General features: G+C 37.4%; 1 protein-coding gene across 2 annotated transcripts in view; it reads left to right on the forward strand.

Moving 5' to 3' along the window:
* The window catches only part of PLAA (phospholipase A2 activating protein), a 39,780-nt gene extending 21,491 nt beyond the window's left edge, over positions 1-18,289 (forward strand). The window contains exons 8-14 of one of the 2 annotated variants that reach the window (XM_027549095.1): positions 1,996-2,153; positions 2,844-3,063; positions 4,901-4,972; positions 8,148-8,216; positions 13,312-13,413; positions 15,784-15,948; positions 17,561-18,289. In XM_027549095.1, the coding sequence (XP_027404896.1) occupies positions 1,996-2,153; positions 2,844-3,063; positions 4,901-4,972; positions 8,148-8,216; positions 13,312-13,413; positions 15,784-15,948; positions 17,561-18,126 (1,352 nt within the window). In that variant the 3' untranslated portion in view covers positions 18,127-18,289. The remainder of the gene's footprint in view (positions 1-1,995; positions 2,154-2,843; positions 3,064-4,900; positions 4,973-8,147; positions 8,217-13,311; positions 13,414-15,783; positions 15,949-17,560) is intronic. The other variant, XM_027549096.1, reaches the window with a different exon arrangement.
* The last annotated feature ends 1,371 nt before the right edge of the window (positions 18,290-19,660 follow it).

Genomic DNA, 19,660 nt, shown 5'->3' on the forward strand with positions numbered 1-19,660 from the left:
CGCCAGTCTTCTTACTAAATTTCTAAAACTAATTTTTCATTAAACTATTACTTACTCAATATGTAATGGATCTATTGGGCTTCCCTGGTGGCTCAGTGGTAAAGAATCTGCCTGCCAATGCAGGAGATGCAGGTTCAATCTCTGGGTCCTGAAGATCCCCTAGAGAAGGAAATGGCAATCTACTCCAGTACTTTTGCCTCGGAAATCCTATGGACAGAGGAGCCTGGTGGGCTACTGTCCATGAGGTTGAAAAGACTCAGACACGGCTTAATGACTAAACAACAATAACAAAGAGATCACTTACTGTTTTCCATGAAGTAAATATATTTTTTATTCTTCTCATTTTTAATTTCAAATTCAGTAAATCAACTGATACAACCCACATAAAAAAATTTCTTTGGATTTCTGAAACCAGAGTTTGAATACGTTCATATCATTTCATGTTTTTAATATTCTTATAGTTCTTTGCAAAAATGTGATCTTTTTGTCCATACATATATACACATTCAGTAAATATTTACTAGGTACTTACTGTGTACCTGGCATTGTTCTAAACTCTACACAATACAGATTCTTTTCTCACAAATTTATACTCTACAGGAGGCAGATAATTTAAAAGTAAGTAGATATACAAGTATGTCAGATAATGATAAATTCTATGGGAAAAGTAAAGCAGGAGTTGAGTTTTAATAAAAATCAAAACAGGAGTTATAAATTCAGTGGTCAGGAAATGTTTACTACTTAGGATAGCACTAGTTGCTATAACAGATAAATCCTAAAATCTCAGTGGCTTAACACAAGAGAAGGTTTATTTGTTGTACATTTAGAGTTCAGTTGATGACAGGGTGTCCTGGACTATGTACTCCTCTGAGTTATTCAGGTGCTCGAGCTTAAATCACCATCTTCAGCAGGTGCTTGCAGGGTCCCCTTGGTTATAGACATTCAATCACTAGATAGTATAAGAGGGGAGGGTAGAAAATGATGGACTAGGTTTGGAACCAGCATATATCAGACCCTAAAGCTGAAACTCCAATACTTTGACCACCTGATACGAAGAACTGACCCATTGGAAAAGACCCTGATGTTGGGAAAGATTGAAGGTGGGAGGAGAAGGGGAGGACAGAGGATGAGATGGTTGGATGGCATCACCAACTCAATGGACATGAGTTGAGTGGGCTTGAAGAGTTGGTGATGGAAAGGGAAGCCTGGCTTGCTGCAGTCCATGGAGTCGCAAAGAGTCCGACACAACTGAGCAACTGAACTGATATCACACCCACCCAGATTCCACTGACCATTACTCAGTATGTAATCTCGGGACTCCATTGTAATAGGAGCAGGAATTTCTAGAGGACAGCTAGGTGCCTCTGCCACTGAAGGCCTTCTGAGAATGTGACTTTCAGGTAAAGTTCCTAAGGAGGGTCGGAAGCAAATCTTGCCAACATCTGTGTAGAGAATATAATAAGCACAATAAACAGCCAGTGTATTTAGACTCTAGGGGGTTCCAGGGCCTATATTAGGAGGCCATTGAATCAGTCCATCTAAGAAATACTGGTGGCTTGTACCAATAGGTAGCATTGGAGATGGTGAGAAGAGTTAGTTGTTCTAGCTATATTTTAATGATAGAGCTGATGGAATTTGCTGTAGGATTAGAGTTGAGATAAAGGAATCACTCTTCTACTCTTTTTGGCCTGATCAGCTAGAAGAATGGAGAATCATTTACTGAAATGAAGTATTGTCAGAAGACATTTATTAATAAAACTCGTTTTATTTTTGATTAGCCAGCTACTTTTTTAGTAGAATCACATCTTTTTAATCATCCTTTATTTAATAGAGTTTCCTTTGAAGCCTTATTTTCTTTTTGGCCATTTTCTAGTAGAATTATGTTTTAAAATATTTAATATTTTAGGTATAAACTTTAAAATTAAAAAATTTTCAATCTAAATGTTTGTAAATTTTACTCTGCCTTTCTCTGACTCACACAATTTTTATTTTAAGGTACTAGAGAAGGACAGACTCGTCTAATCAGAGATGGAGAGAAAGTTGAAGCCTACCAGTGGAGTATTAATGAAAGGAGGTGGATAAAAATTGGTGATGTTGTTGGCTCCTCTGGTGCTAGTCAGCAAACGTCTGGAAAAGTTTTATATGAAGGGAAAGTATGTCAACTTCTGCTTTCTAATTACTATTATCTTAAAGCATTTGACAAATTAATGGTTTTGTTTCCCTTTCCCCATGCTAATAAAATTTTCTTTGGTATTTTGACATTTAAAAATACATTTCAGTGGGGAGATTCTCAGTCTTTGAGTAGTTTTTTTTTGTTTGTTTGTTTTTAAGTATCTTTGCATGCAGAGAGAGCTCCTTTTGTGATGGATGCCCCGGCCATGATTTGCCTTTTGATAGTTAGATGCATAAGCTATTCCCGACCGTTTTGGGTTTGGCACTTCTGTGCTACCCTTCCTCTCATGCTTCATGCCTAGCTGCATTTAACTTGACAGGCCATGAGGGACCCTGCAAGGCTGTGCTTAAAATGCCGGCATGTGTTTTATGAACATGTTTGCAACAGCTAATACTTTTGGCCTTCAGATCAGCTAATTGCCAACCAATCTTTGGTTTTATAGTTAATGTGTTGTCATAATCCATCCCCTAAGTCTACCCCAGAGAACTACCATTCTTACAGCACATGCAGATGGTTGCTGTTAATCATTATCTGCCTAGTAGAAGTTTTAACATTGTGCTTTGGAGAAAGTTTAACACTATCATTATTAAAATAACTCTGTGTTATATATACCTTTAATATATATGAACAGACAGTAATCATTTATCTCCTTTTTATATTCCCATTTAAGGAATTTGATTATGTTTTCTCAATTGATGTCAATGAAGGTGGACCATCATATAAATTACCATATAATATCACTGATGATCCCTGGTTAGCTGCATACAACTTCTTACAGAAGAATGATTTGAATCCTATGTTTTTGGATCAGGTGGCTAAATTTATTATTGATAACACAAAAGGTCAAATGTTGGGACTCGGAAACACCAGTTTTTCAGATCCTTTTACAGGTAAGTTAGGGTTTGTATTAAGTCTTATATATTAATACTCCCATCAGAGTTGATTATCTTTTGTGTGTGTGTGTGTGTGTGTGTGTGTGTGTATTTAAACACCTATTATGATTAACTATTTAAATAAAAAAATTAAAAATAAGATCTACAGCAGATTTATATTTTTGAGCTTCAAATTATATAGTAATTTTGTATTTATAGAAATAATTGTAAATTGTTCTCTTTCAAAAATATAGCCACACTGTAAACTAAATAAAATTAAGAAACTAATTCAGCCATTTGAAATGCAAAGAAACTTGTAAGTTTCTTCATGTTACTGTTTCATGTTATTTTGGTGAAATTTATTAAATAGAAATTCTGTTTCACATGGGGCTAAACTGGTTAGTTATGCATCAAGTCTAGAACTGAACTGTGGGTAATTTTAGTTCATGTGTTATTTGTATTTGTCATGTTCATTTTAAGTCACTTGTTTATTACATAGTATACAGTGTTTAAAGTGTTATAAATGGGATTAGGTTTTCATGCCAGGAGTATTATAACCCCAGTAGTATTAGTCTTGAGTCCTTGAGTGGAGTTTAATTCTAGAAGTGTTAGCCTGAGTTCTAGGTCCCGGAAACCAAGGCTATGGTATGGGAGGAAATACAATTCTCCCTCTTTTCTTAAATACAGGGCCAGCTCTAAATAAAATTTTGAAATTGACGTTTTATTATTAAATGGGTTCCTGTCATTTCTGACCCCATCTTTCATGTGCTGGTGTTCTTCCTTTTTACAAGCATAGCACATTCTGTTCTTGTCTCAGATCTTTTTTTTTTTCTTCTTCCCTCACAGACACTCCTAAATCATCTTCTCTCCTTCTAGTTCAAAATTCTATTGTTCATTCACATCATAGAGCTAATCTCAGCTGCATGTTGATTTAAACAGAGGTATCAGACTGAATCACTACAGAACTATAAATAATGGAACCCTCGCAGATAGACTTGACAGAAAAAGGGAAAACAAAGCTTATATCTGGATATTTCTGGTTGGAGTATCAGCCTACAATACAAAAGAGTACTGTATTGTATAAGCTGTCTTGTGGGATAGATAGAGGACAGATGTTAAAGCAGCTGTCTGTATCTGGAAATCTAAGTCTCCCCTTTTTTACTCTTCCGAAACCCTTACCAGCATCCTCAGATATATCTTTGGTAGATGCCTCCAATTATTTCCTTAGAGATACTAACAAAGCCTACTCACACACACCACACATTTGTAAAGAAATAAATGGGAAATCTGTTTCCTTTGTAGCACTCATGCCCTTTGTAATTTTCTTCTCCAGTAGGTTGTAAGCTTCAGTGGATACAAGCAATCTTGTTCCCTGCTGGATCTCCACACTGAATGTACTATTTGACACATGAGTTAATGAACCTGGAGGTTCTCTAAAAGATTAACATTTACTGCCTGTGGTTTTGATAGCAACAACAGCAGGAATTCTAGTGAATTTGTATAGGAACAGAAACTGATTGTGTGGTATATTATTCAGGTCAGAGACCAACTGCAATTTATCTTTTTATATTTGAATTCCTAGTCATTTTACTATTTAAGTGCAGAAACTAAGATATAATAAAAAGTATTAAAGTTAACAGAAACAAAACTTAGAGAATCGCTGAAATTTTAGTTTTTTACTGACCAACTGTAAGACTTCTGATGATAACCCCTCTTAAGATAACTCCTCTTATTCTGTCTTTTGTTGCCTTGCTCTTTTTTCTCCACACTTGGAGTCTTCTGATGCAAGCAGTGTGCTATTTATGAAAGTCAGAAATTTGACGTGCTTCAGATTTTCCTTTGTTTACATGCACAGGTGGCGGTCGGTATGTTCCAGGCTCTTCATCAGGATCTTCTAACACCCTTCCTGCAGCAGATCCTTTTACAGGTGGGAAACAGTTTTGAGCAATATGTCTTTCTTCCTAAAATGTGTAATATTTTGCATTCTGTAGCTTAACATTTTGAAGATATTATCCAATAACTGGTAATTCCCTTATCGGTATTTCCAATTTTTATGAATCTCCTTTTTAACTTCCTTTTTTTCTTTTTCCTTGAGTACTTTTCTAGCTTTCCCTCCTGACTTTTAAAAACATATTATTAAAATTCATCATTTACTCCAGTGGTCCTTCCTAAAAGGAGAGTAGCGTCATTAAAAGCCTAGATTTTAGAGTCAGACAGACCTTGGTTCAAAATCTGGCTCTACCACTTGTGAGAAGTTGGCAAGTTACTTAACCTATCTGAGCCTATTTTTTTTATCTGTGAAATTAGATAATAGGGGAATCCACCACCCAAGACACAGCATGAGTGCTGTCACTGGCGAGATGCTACTGATCATGAGCAAAGAAGGAGCCATGTGAGTCCTGGATGTTGGATGGAGCAGTGCAGTCAAGAAGTTTGGCCAGGCACATTTTGCCTTTAGCATGGAAGGAGACAGTCCACCCCGCTACCCAGGATTAGTCTTCCTAATCTAAGTTATTAATGGCCTTCATGAAGCCCTGGAAGTGTTGGTGTAGCTCTTCAAAGTGACTTTATTTACCAAAGGTATGCATGCCTCAGCATCAACACTACTGGAAAAAAATTGGACTTTAATGCAACTGAAGAAATCTCTGTTTTCAGAATAGCATTTGATGTATTTTATGATGCTGTTGTTGGATCTTCAGCCAGAGTTCCTGGACAATGTACCAAATTTGGGAAGAGATTCATAGCATTTATGGTATCTCTTGGTCCTGCAGACTTAGTACTGTGAGCTCTAAAAGTGATACCGTATGGTCCTATCTAAACCATAGAAGGGACCAACATGCAACCTTGGGTCATATCCTGAAGCTGTGAACTGCTCTCAGTAGGCTTCCCTTCTCCTGAGAATGCATTGGTGGCCTAGATGCAAATAGCTCCACCCTGTGCAGTGTACCAGTGTACTACAGAAACCAACTATCAAGCTAAATGTTGTGATAGCATGATGGCTATTAAGGAAGTCTTTGGTGACCCTGAAAAGGTAGTAAAGATCTGAAGAGTAGATCAGATGATCACTTTCTCTGTCGGCATACTCGGGCACAGTGATGCCCTGAAACTTAGAACAACAGAGTTCCTGAATCTCATTAGCACCTCTTTTTGGAACAGAAAGACTATTATACCAAGCTTCAAACAGTACCAACAAAGTCAAGAGAACAACTGGGGCCATCGTAACCGAAGCATGTCTCACTGTTGCACAATATCAATAACTCAGAAGATTCACTGGTTATGGAGATATGCAAGATAGCATACTAAAAGTCCAGGAAAATTCTAAAGTAATAGGTTAACTGAACCACAGTTATCAAAAGATAGATAACAATATTTCCATATTGAGATGTTATAAAAAATCCTGTAGTACATACAAAGTGTTTAGCAAAATGCCTGGAATATATTAATAATATTTAAACTCTCAATATATGTTAGCTCTTATTATTGTTGATATCGTCCCTCCAGTTTTACCAATAGCCCTGGGGTCAGAAGATTTCTGCATCTTACTTACAACTTAAGGTCAATCTTAATTCTTTTTTTTTCCTTATTTATGGAATGCTTGTTTAAGTTAGTTATTGCAAGGTCCCACCCACAAAAATTCTGATACACTACATTGGTGAGGAGGTTAAAAATACTTATTGTAGTCTGACCCCTTAGCCAGGAATTCTGATTAAGTGGTCTTTTTGTTTGTTTATTTTTGACTGTGCTGGGTCTTCATTACTGTCCATCAGCTTTTTCTAATTGCAGGGCTGTGGGGGCTCCTCTCTAGTTGCTGTGCGCAGGCTTCTCATTGCAGTGGCTTCTCCTGTTGCAGATCACACTGGGCTCTAGGGTGTGCGGGGCTCCAGTGATTGTGGCACATGGGCTCGTAGTTGCAGCAGCTCCCAGGCTCTAGAAGACAGACCCAGTAGTTGTGGCACACGGGCTTAGTTGCTCCATGGCATCTTCCTGGACCAGGGATCAAATCGATATCCCCTCCCTTGCAGGATGAATTCTTAACCACTGGACCACCAGGGAAGACCCTGATTAAGTGGTCTTGGATGTGGTTTGCTGTTTAGGTAGTTTTAAAAGCTCCCCGTTGGTTTTTAAAATGAAGCTAATTTTGAGTACCACTAAGCATTTATGGGCAGGCCCTGGGAATCTGCATATTGAACCAGTGACTCTCATTCAGATTGGTCTGAAAACCACATTTGGCACACTGTAGGACTACATTCTGCCTCATAATGCCTTGGGCAAATTATTCAGCCTTCCTTTTCTAAATTTTTATGAATAACAATGATACCTAATTAGTATTTAAATGAATTCCTGCATATAAGATACTTAGCTTGCTAGCCAGCATATCCTGAAAACTCAGCAAATCCACTTACTCTGTGTTCTTCATTATTTTAATGAATCCCATTCACCTTTGTAGCTTTGTTTGCTTTTTCTGTTTCTGTTGCACTGGTTATACCAACTCCTGAACGTTAAAATCAGAGGGGCTAGAATAATAAGTAGCTCATCTTCCTTCTTCCCACAAAAGCTAATTTGTGGGAAGTCCTAAAAAAGGACTCTGAACATCTCCAAATTCTGCTGATTCTCTATACTTGTTTTTCCTGTTTCTTTCTTTCCATTGTCAGTAAAGCAGCTGCAAGTATTCTCAAATGTGACACTGGGCTATTATCATAGTACCTCTGACTCTCACCTAGTTTCTTTTCCATTTGTCTTATATGCCAGCTAATCCTGTGTCTGTATTTCAATAGAATAGTGTCCACCTTTCATAGTGGAAACTTGTGACTTTCTCGCCAGTCTAATAGCCTTTGTAATTCATTAAACTTCTATAATTATAGTATATAAGGCATGTAATTACTTGAGGATAACTTCCCTGGCTAAGTTTATTGGCTGACACTGTTCTAAGCATTTTGCTGTAATAAATTTACTACCCATTTATTAAGCCCATTTATTAAGATGTCATTCTGAAAATGTAACTAATAATGAAAATAAGTCATTCTGTGTAAAGAAGGAGCAGTTTGAACTTTAGTATAATTTGCCATTACCCTGTGCTTACTATGAGTATTATTGCATTTTAGGTGGTGGTCGGTATGTACCGGGCTCTGCAAGTATGGGAACTACCATGGCTGGAGTTGATCCATTTACAGGTACACACTTTTCACTTCCTTTTCTTGTTTTTAGATTTTTAAAATTCATTAGAACTTTTATGTAATAAAAGTTTAAGAAAATTGTCATCTTTTTCTTGCTGGAAAACATTTTATACAGTAAATCAAGACCAAACTTTTGACCTGACTTTTTGAGTGTTCTCAGAATTGTGTCATTACTGCATGCTGGAATCATCTGGGTAGCTTAGACAAAGTCCTTCAGCCTCATCCTCAGTGATGCTCGCTTGATCTAACGTTGCTCTGGGTTGAGGTCTTAGCAAGGATAGTTTTATAATTTTCTCATATGCAACCAGGATGGAAAAGTGCTGTTCTGTGTTAAGGCTGGTTTCCTCACTATCCTTACAAAGTCTTAGTTTGTTCCCATGTCTTACCCTTCATTCTTACATAATGTGTTTAGAATGTTATTTACTATATTACACATTGAGAGGACTCAGAAAAGAATTTGCTTTTACCATTTAGGCCTGGAATATTTGGCTTTCCCTGGAGCAAGTTTGTTTTTTTTTATTCTTAGTATCTAGCATAGACCCCAACGAATCTTACTTGTTCATCATTGTTGAATACATGCAGGCATGCTTTTTCCCTCTGTATTGGCTGCCAGTAAAATCCAGAACTGAGTTTATGGTTCACCTCTTGAAAGTTTGGGAGATCTCTTGGCATATATATTTCCCTATGTATTATTTTTTTTAATTTATTTTATTGAAGTATAGTTGATTTACAGTGTTGTATAACTTCTGCTATATAGCAAAGTGATTCAGTTATATATCAGTTTATGTTCTTTTTCATATTCTATCACCCTAGTGGAATAATTCTTTTGTATTGAATACAGTTCCCTGTGCTATTCATTCAGTAGGACCTTGTTTATTCATTCTGTATCATTCTCTACCTGTTTATTATTTTATATGAGAAATATAGAGAATATATGTGACATGTTATTAAGCATAATACAAAATTCATAAACCCACCACTCTACTTGAGAACTAAGTTGGAATATGATTTTGTAAGCTATTTTTTCATTGCAAAAGTAACATTGGCTGGCAGTATTGAAGTTTAACTTAGTGATTAATTAAGATTAAGGACTCTGGAGTGAGAATGCTTTGATTGAAGTCTCAGTTCCACTACTTTTTATGTGTTTTACCTTGAGCAAGTCATTTTGTTTCTGTGCCTGTCTTTTTCTCATTTGCAAAATTATATCTACTTTCTAGAGTTAAGAGTTTAAAATTACAAAATTTATATAAATAATTTAATACAGAATAAATGCTTAGTAATGTTAGTTGTACCCGTTATACTACAAAAGAGTCTTAAAGTTCACAATATTTCCTCCCATTTTTCAGAAATTAAAGTCTTTTAACAGTTTTTATATGCTGAATAAAGGTGCTGAACCTTTACCTAAGCCATTGTCATCTCTCACCTAGACTAATGAAATACTGGCCCCTGAATTGGTCTCACAGTGGTCCTCTGTTTATGCCCCTCCCATGATTAAAGCACTGTAATAGCTCCCCATTGACTGTTTTCTCTTGCCTTGCATCACATTCCTTTCTGCCTCTTTTCTGCCATACTGACCTGCTTCAGTGTCTTGAGCGTGGCATGCTGTTTTCTACCTCAAGAGTTTGGTACATGTTGTTCTCCTTTGGAATATTTGTACCTTTTGCATTGCTATTTAGACCACTAATTGTTGTTTGGCTTTTCCCCTCCTTTTTCTTTTTATTTAATTTTCCTATATAGTATTTCCTAAATAGTATTTCTTTGGACGAGGGGTATCTCCTCACCGCCTCCCTTCCTGACCTTCAACGTGGGATAGCTTCTCTAGGCGCTCTTGCGCCTGCTCAGCCACCGCTCCTTGGAGGTGGGGTTAGTCCTCCCGGCTGCCGCCCCTGGCCTCAGGCGTGGGGGCGTTGGGTAGCTCCTCCTGGCCACTGCAAAAAGCAAAATGGCTGTCTGGGGAGGCCTTACAAATAGCTATGGAAAGAAGAGAAGCAAAAAGCAAAGGAGAAAAGGAAAGATATAAGCATCTGAATGCAGAGTTCCAAAGAATGGCAAGAAGAGATAAGAAAGCCTTCCTCAGCGATCAATGCAAAGAAATAGAGGAAAACAACAGAATGGGAAAGACTAGAGATCTCTTCAAGAAAATTAGAGATACCAAGGGAACATTTCATGCAAAGATGGGCTCAATAAAGGACAGAAATGATGTGGACCTAACAGAAGCAGAAGATATTAAGAAGAGGTGGCAAGAATACACAGAAGAACTGTACAAAAAAGATCTTCACGACCCAGATAATCACGATGGTGTGATCACTGACCTAGAGCCAGACATCCTGGAATGTGAAGTTAAGTGGGCCTTAGAAAGCATCACTACGAACAAAGCTAGTGGAGGTGATGGAATTCCAGTGGAGCTATTCCAAATCCTGAAAGATGATGCTGTGAAAGTGCTGCACTCAATATGCCAGCAAATTTGGAAAACTCATCAGTGGCCACAGGACTGGAAAAGGTCAGTTTTCCCAATCCCAAAGAAAGGCAATGCCAAAGAATGCTCAAACTACCGCACAATTGCACTCATCTCACACGCTGGTAAAGTAATGCTCAAAATTCTGCAAGCCAGGCTTCAGCAATAGGTGAACCGTGAACTTCCTGATGTTCAAGCTGGTTTTAGAAAAGGCAGAGGAACCAGAGATCAAATTGCCAATATCTGTTGGATCATGGAAATAGCAAGAGAGTTCCAGAAAAACCTCTATTTCTGCTTTATTGACTATACCAAAGCCTTTGACTGTGTGGATCACAATAAACTGTGGACAATCCTGAAAGAGATGGGAATCCCAGACCACCTGATCTGCCTCTTGAGAAATCTGTATGCAGGTAAGGAAGCAACGGTTAGAACTGGACATGGAACAACAGACTGGTTCCAAATAGGAAAAGGAATACGTCAAGGTTGTATATTGTCACCCTGCTTATTTAACTTATATACAGAGTACATCATGAGAAACGCTGGACTGGAAGAAACACAAGCTGGAATCAAGATTGCTGGGAGAAATATCAATCACCTCAGATATGCAGGTGACACCCTTATGGCAGAAAGTGAAGAGGAACTAAAAAGCCTCTTGATGAAAGTGAAAGTGGAGAGTGAAAAAGTTGGCTTAAAGCTCAACATTCACATCACTTCATGGCAAATAGATGGGGAAACAGTGGAAACAGTGTCAGACTTTATTTTTTGGGGCTCCAAAATCAGTGCAGATGGTGACTGCAGCCATGAAATTAAAAGACGCTTACTCCTTGGAAGGAAAGTTATGACCAATCTAGATAGCATATTCAAAAGCAGAGACATTACTTTGCCAACAAAGGTCTGTCTAGTCAAGGCTATGGTTTTTCCTGTGGTCATGTATGGATGTGAAGAAGGTTGAGCGCCGGAGAATTGATGCTTTTGAACTGTGGTGTTGGAGAAGACTCTTGAGAGTCCCTTGGACTGCAAGGAGATCCAACCAGTCCATTCTGAAGGAGATCAGCCCTGGGATTTCTTTAGAGGGAATGATGCTGAAGCAGAAACTCCAGTACTTTGGCCACCTCATGCGAAGAGCTGACTCATTGGAAAAGACTCTGATGCTGGGAGGGATTGGGGGCAGGAGGAGAAGGGGATGACAGAGGATAAGATGGCTGGATGGCATCACTGACTCGATGGACATGAGTTTGAGTGAACTCTGGGAATTTGTGATGGACAGGGAGGCCTGGCGTGCTGCGATTCATGGGGTTGCAAAGAGTCGGACACGACTGAGGGACTGAACTGAACTGAAATAGTATTTCCTAAATGACCTTAGTGAAACTTCCTGGGTACACATATATGCCTCTTGCTAGATTCTCTACTCTGTCATAGGTTCTCAATGCATCCTGTACTTTTCCTCCAGAGAACTTTTCATTGTACTCAATTGTTTGGATGATATTTGATTTGCAATTTCCTTACCACATCTAGTGGAGAAGGCCATGGCACCCCACTCCAATACTCTTGCCTGGAAAATCCCATGGACGGAGGAGCCTGGTAGGCTGCAGTACGTGGGGTCACTAAGAGTTGGACACGACTGAGCGACTTCACTTTCACTTTTCACTCTCATGCATTGGAGAAGGAAATGGCAACCCACTCCAGTGTTCTTGCCTGGAGAATCCCAGGGACGGGGAGCTTGGTAGGCTGCCATCTGTGGTGTCACACAGAGTCGGACACGACTGAAGTGACTTAGCAGCAGCAGCAGCAACCACATCGAGACTAACAACCAGGAGTACAAGCAGTGTCTTTGATCATGTCAGTAAATATTTTATCTTTGGAAGCAATTAGAATTAATTTTGTGCACTTAACTCATTCTTCATTTATCTACCTTCCCCCGTTCTACTTCTAATACACTCAGAAGATCAAAATGTTTTATTCACATTTTTGCACAATACCTTAATTTTGCATCAGAACAAAAACGTTGTATAAATTAAGATTTGAAATGAAAGTAAAACATAAATTAGATTTAAATTATATTTTAGTTGAATTAGCTTCATTTAACTTTATTTACTGAGTTTTCATCTGGTGGCTATGTTTTGTTTATCATCAGATACAGAGTTAGTGTTACTATAATGGATATTTAAGAAGTAAATACATATTCCCTTCAGGAACTTACAACTGGGAGGGATTTATGAAAATGATTAGAGAAAATGACAGTGCCTACTACATCATTTGGAATGAGAAGAGAGAGAGCAGTATGCCTAGAGAAGGAGGAACTGGACAGTTTCATAATTGTTCTGTATTCTTTGATCTTTTAAAAACTTCTAATTTAGATTGAATCTTAAAAATATGAGAGAAGTAGAAAATATGAAATGGAAAGGCTTTGTTTTTCATTTAAGCTCCCTTTCCCAAAACTAAAATTTATTATATGAACAAATATATGTAGTATATAAAATCTTAGAGATTTGTTTTCTTTCTGTTTTTTTTTCTGAAGTTGGTTGTCATTTTATTGCATGCACTGAATAGTTATATATCATAATTTTGATGACAAAAGTCAGAAAAATCTTTTTTTTGGCCACTCTGAATGATTTTCACCTTCTATTCTGTAAACAGGAAACAGTGCCTACCAATCAGCTGCATCTAAGACAGTGAATATTTATTTTCCTAAAAAAGAGGCTGTCACTTTTGACCAAGCAAACCCTACACAAATATTAGGTAAGTTTATTTTTTAAATTTATTTATTTTTAATTGGAAGATAACTGCTTTACAATATTGTGTTGGTTTCTGCCATACATCCACATGAATCAGCCATAGGCATACATATGACCCCTCCCTCTTGAACCTCCTTCCCACCTTCCTCCCCATCCCACCCCTCTAGGCTGTCACAGAGACCCAGGTTTGAGCTCACTGCATCATACAGCAAATTCCCAGCGGCCATCTGTTTCCCGTATCATAATGTGTATGTTTCAACGCTACTCTCTCTATTCATCCTCCCCTCTTCTTCCCCCACTGTGTCTCCATTGCTGCCCTGCAAGTGGGTCCATTAGTACCATCTCTCTAGATTCCATATATATGCATTCATATACCCTGATAGCTCAGTTGGCAAAGAATCTGCCTGCAATGCAGGAGACCCCCGTTCAATTCCTGGGTCAGAAAGATCCTTTGGGGAAGGAAGGCATAGGCTACCCACTCCAGAAATCTAAAGAGTTCGCCTGCAATGAGGGAGACCTGGGTTCAGTTGGGTTGTGAAGATCCCCTGGAGAAGGGAAAGGCTACCCACTCCAGTATTCTGGCCTGGAAAATTCCATGGGCTGTATAGTCCATGGGGTTGCAAAGAGTCAGACAGGACTGAGTGACTTTCACACAACATTTAGGTAAGTGTGTTTTAATTAAATACTTTTCTTACATATCCACAGATTCTGAGATGCTCTCTCAAGGCTGTTTCTCTCCTAAGCATATGCTGGGAACCAGGTGCTTACATGATAGAGATTTGTATTTTGGTATTACACAACTGAGTCAACTAAAGATATACAATCTGATAATGGATATTAACACTTTATAAGAAACCTTACACAAATCTAAGTAAATACTTTTTGATGACTTTACTGAGAAAAAATATTAAAGGGGAAAATATCAATCCTATCCCCTAAATTCTTACTGTTTTCAGAAAAAAAATAATGAAAACAAATCAGCAAAGCATTTAAAAAACAAAGATCTTGTCTGTAAATCTGAAACTGCTCAGTTGGTTTTGATTACTTTTTCTGTTAATTTATTTTCCTCCAAACAAAATGACTAAGTTTTTCTTTTTCTTTGCTTTTGACTAAGAGTATTACTAACTCTGTTTGCCACAAAGATTATGGTGAAAGTCTATTGAGATAACATACATATCTGAATATATGACAGTGGTGTTACTGTTTTGGGGGGCTTTTGTTTTGCTTTGTTTTATTTTTTGTCATTATTTTTCATAACATCTTTATAAAAATCATAGGTCTTAATTCCTTTTTTTTTTTCAACAATAAAGAAGTGCATACACACTTTTAGGCAACTTGTCATTTTTAAACTCTTGTAGAGATCTAAAAGACCTCTTACTTTTTGCATTCCCTAAATAAGATTTGTTTTAATACTCTGTTAAACAGCTTTTAATGCCAAAGAATAATGAAACAGATCCAAGTTTCCAGTTACAAATGGTAAAAATTTTGAAATTTTAACTTGTTTATTCTTTGAGATAAAGATTTTTGACAAAATAATGTCAGATGACTCAAAGTAACATTAATGATGACAAGGATGCTGATATTGAAGTTGCATGTGAAGAGTTTGAAAGACATTGTTTCATGAAATGTGAATATGGTGGGAAAGGCAACATTTCCATTAAACGTGTTTAAATAATTTGATGTCAAATGTACAGATGGAGCTCAGTCAGTGAATTAAATATAAATACACATTTAGCTTTTGACTGGGCTTCTCAGGTGGTGCCAGTGGTAAAGAACTCTCCTGCCAATGCAGGAGATGCAGGAGACACGGGTTCAATTCCTGGGTTGGGAACATCTCTGGAGGAGGGCATGGCAATCCACTCCAGGTTTCTTGCCTGGAGAATCCCATGAACAGAGGAGTCTGGCAGGCTACTATCTGTAGTGTCGCAAAGAGTCAGACACAACTGAAGCAGCTTAGCATGCATGCACACAGCCTTTTGACTATATCATTGGCGTCATAGAAGTTGATGTAAGTTGGCTAAAAGTTATAAATTTTCTCAGTGAGAAAGTAGGGGATTGACTTGTATGTGCTATCTAATACTGCTCTGAAAAGCATTTAAAATGATAACAAATACAGTATACCTAAAAACTTACTCAAAAAGCTTCGAAGATCTTAGAGGATAACAAATTATCACAGTAACCTTTCTTTTTGTATACTGTACTTAGCTTAAAAATACTCACAGGCCTTATTTTATGGTCTTTGATAATTGCTGTGAAAAATCTTATCTCCCCATGGTGTGTGGTAGCATATTCTTATTGAAAACGTTGGCATTTATGTATATTATATGTGGCTAATTACAGTTAGAGAATACTGATGGTTTGGATTTGGTTCTAGGTAAACTAAAGGAACTTAATGGAACTGCATCTGAAGAGAAGAAGTTAACTGAAGATGACTTGGTACTTCTTGAAAAGATACTGTCTCTAATATGTAATAATTCTTCAGAAAAACCCACAGCCCAGCAACTTCAGATTTTATGGAAAGCTGTTAACTGGCCTGAAGGTACAAAAATTACTTCTAAAACTGTAACCAGGAAACAGAGAGTGTATCTTTTTATTCCTATCCATACTACTGGTGTTTTTAGATTAAATAAAAGTTAAGGTGGTAGTTGAAATTTGCATTGAGAAAAACTTCACAGGATTCACTGTACCACTTTAGTCCATAATCTTCTCTGGTCACATACCTTATGAGAATGTGAAGGTAGTGTGATGATCCCCATACATGGACCATTTTATACACTCTTCCAGAGCATTTGTGAATCCCCTGCGAGTCATCCATGAAACTCTTTGTGACCTGTTAACCATAGGCTACAAACATTTGCTCCAAGTATTTTTCCTCTTATTTAATTTACTTAATTCTTTTTTATTCCAGAAGTACCCTCTTTCCTATTGTTTTTTCATGATTGATTTATTGGAGGAAAAAAATCATTTTTCTTGCAGAATTCCCCATGTTTTGAATTTGACTGATCACTTAATGTGTCCATCTGTCTCTTGTTTTTCATGTTAGACATAATTAGATTCTGGTTCAGTAGTTTTTATCAGGTGAATGTCCTTTATAAATGACGTTGCATACTACCTTTATATCACAGGGCCCATAATTTCTGCTGTCCTCACTTTCAGTGATAATAAGATTATTTGGAGCATTCGTTCTTGTTCAGTTGCTCAGTTGTGTCCTACTCTGCAACCCCATCGACTGCAGCAGGCTAGGTTTCCCTGTCCTTCACCAGGTCTCCCAGTTTGCTCAAACTCAGGTCCATTGAGTCAGTGGTGCCATTCGGCCGTCTCATCCACTGTCTTCCCCTTCTCCTGCCTTCAGTATTTCCCAGCATCAGGGTCTTCTCCAGTGAGTCAGCTCTTCACATCAGGTGGCCAAAGTTTTGGAGCTTCAACTTGAGCATCAGCAACTTCCAGTGGTGGCTCAGCTGATAAAAGAATCCGCCTGCAATGTGGGAGACCTGGGTTCAATCCATGGGTTGGGAAGATCCCCTGGAGAAGGGAGTGAAGAGAATACTGCAGTACTCTGGCCTGGGGAATTCCATGGGCCGTATAGTCCATGAGGTCGCAAAGAGTCAGACACAACTGAGTGACTTTCACTTTCCTTTAGGATTGACTGATTTGATCTCCTTACAGTCCAAAGGACTCTCAAAAGTCTTCTCCAACACCGTAGTTTTAAAGCATCAATTCTTCAACGCTCAGTATGCTCTCAACAGTATGAAAAGAGCTTTCATTCACTTGGTGTCTATCCAGTCCCTTAACTGTATATCTCTCCACCAACATATATAAACATCCTATTAGCATTTGTCAACTAGAATTCTTTTAAAAAGAACTTTCCCTCCTCAATTCTTTGGTCTTGTTTTAGGATTTTTTTAAAAGCGAGTTCCCAATCCTATTTTTTTCCACAAGCATTTATTGAATATTCATTGTATGTCAAGCTATCTTAATAACCCAGGAGAGTTACTATATTTTAAAACAGATCTGATCTTACAGCAATAATTACAGCCTCTATAAATATGAAAAATCAGTTAACACAAAATTTAGAAATTACACATTTGTAAAGCAGGCAAATGATTTTTAACATGTTTAATTTTTTAAAAATAAATTTTTCTTTTTCACAGATATTGTCTTTCCTGCCCTTGACATTCTTCGGCTGTCAATTAAACATCCCAGTGTGAATGAGAACTTCTGCAACGAAAAAGAAGGGACTCGGTTCAGCAGCCATCTCGTCAGTCTTCTGAACCCCAGAGGAAAGCCAGCAAACCAGCTGCTTGCTCTGAGGACTTTTTGCAATTGTTTTGTTGGCCAGGCAGGACAAAAGCTCATGATGTCCCAGAGGGAATCACTGTTGTCCCATGCAATAGAACTGAAATCAGGGAGCAATAAGAACATTCACATTGCTCTGGCTACGTTGACCCTGAACTATTCTGTGTGTTTTCATAAAGACCATAACATTGAAGGGAAAGCTCAGTGCTTGTCAGTAATTAGCACAGTCTTAGAAGTTGTACAAGACCTCGAAGCCACTTTTAGACTTCTTGTGGCTCTTGGGACACTTATCAGTGATGATTCCAATGCTGTACAATTAGCCAAGTCTTTAGGTGTTGATTCTCAAATAAAAAAGTATGCCTCAGTATCAGAGCCAGCTAAAGTAAGTGAATGCTGTAGACTTATCCTAAATTTACTGTAACAGTGGGTTAGGGGACTGAGATTTTAAATTGATGAGTGTTTTTTTCTTTCACATTTCACATGACTGATAACAGATGATGAAACAAATGCTGTGGATTAAGTAAAATTTCAGATCCTGTAAAGTGGGGTAGTGGGGAGAGGGGAAATAAAATTTTTGCACTGATGAACTGTGAAATTTTCCTGTGTAATGCGGGCAGGTTTTTAAGAGCTTTAGAGATAAATTAAGAATGAGCTATGACCACCAACAACACAACTACAGTGGCAGAATTCCTTTACATTAGCCACCTAGAAGAAAAGGGCTTTTATTTATGTAATCTGCTTTTGCTATTATACTTGTATACACCAGATTGTTATTTCTTGGTGGTTGTCTTTTATTTAATTTCCACTCTACTCATTTTCATTGCTTGATTCAATAGCACTGAATGATTTCAAAGTCTTGTTTTAGGACAAATGCTTTAGAATTAAAATTAAGTTTGTTACAAATTATTCCATATATTGAGATGTAAAATAATTTCTTCATTTAAGTCCTTTGTAAATAGAAAGTTTGTTTAATGGCTTATTTTTAGATGATTGAGAGCAAGTTACTAATTTGTTAGGTATTTGAAAGCAAATTTGTTAGGTATCAATTCAGTCATATGAAGCCCCAAATTGACTACAAGTTCATGATCCAGTTTCTTTTCCCCTTCACTATTTGGGATAACTTCATTATTCCAGTTTCAAAAATAATCTGATTGTTTATTTTTGGTTATTTCTATATATCAGAGGGAGTTTGGAATGTGTTGAATATTATCAGACAGTTGTGCAAGCAAGAGTACATCAAACTGTTATTTGCAAGTCCAGAGACTGTCATTGGAAATTAGTATTTTTGAGCCCCTAAACATGGTCCCAGTACTGTGTTGGTACCAGTACTTCGATATTTAATCCCCAAATCTCCTTAAGTGTAGGATGATGTTATCTCTGTTTTCAGAAGTAAAGATGGTAGGATGAATCATGATTGGAAAAAGGGAAAAGTACATACCGTTCTATACTTCCTAGAGAATGAGTGGGGGAGAGGAGCATATCACAAGTTTGTCTGTGAACATCCTTGCAACTAACAGCAAGCAGGAACCAATCCGTTAATTACTAATTTATTGTTTAAGAGGACTTCAATTTCTTGAGAGAAGTTTGACTATTCCTAATCTAAAATAATGAGCTTTATTGTCAACATTTATGGTATATAGAACCATGAATTTCCTGGCTTAATGCCACATTGTAGTCTAAGAAGAACAATTTTTCCTCAAATAAGGAAGGAAACCATTTTGATTATCTAGATTAATCAAGGAAAAACTTCTGGAATATCAGAATGGGTAAAATGTAAATTGAAGGGACATATATTTTGCTAAGTATTAAATTGCCATTTTCTGGTGTGTACCCAGAGTTTAAATATTGTTTGCTGGTTCCGTTAGTAACCCATGCTTTGCTTTTTGCTTAATTGGGATTTAAGGGGTTAAGTCCAGGTTAAATGACATTAAGAGTATACATTAAGAGTATAACCT

Source organism: Bos indicus x Bos taurus, chromosome 8 (genome assembly GCF_003369695.1).
Source record: "Bos indicus x Bos taurus breed Angus x Brahman F1 hybrid chromosome 8, Bos_hybrid_MaternalHap_v2.0, whole genome shotgun sequence".
Lineage (NCBI taxonomy): Eukaryota > Metazoa > Chordata > Mammalia > Artiodactyla > Bovidae > Bos > Bos indicus x Bos taurus.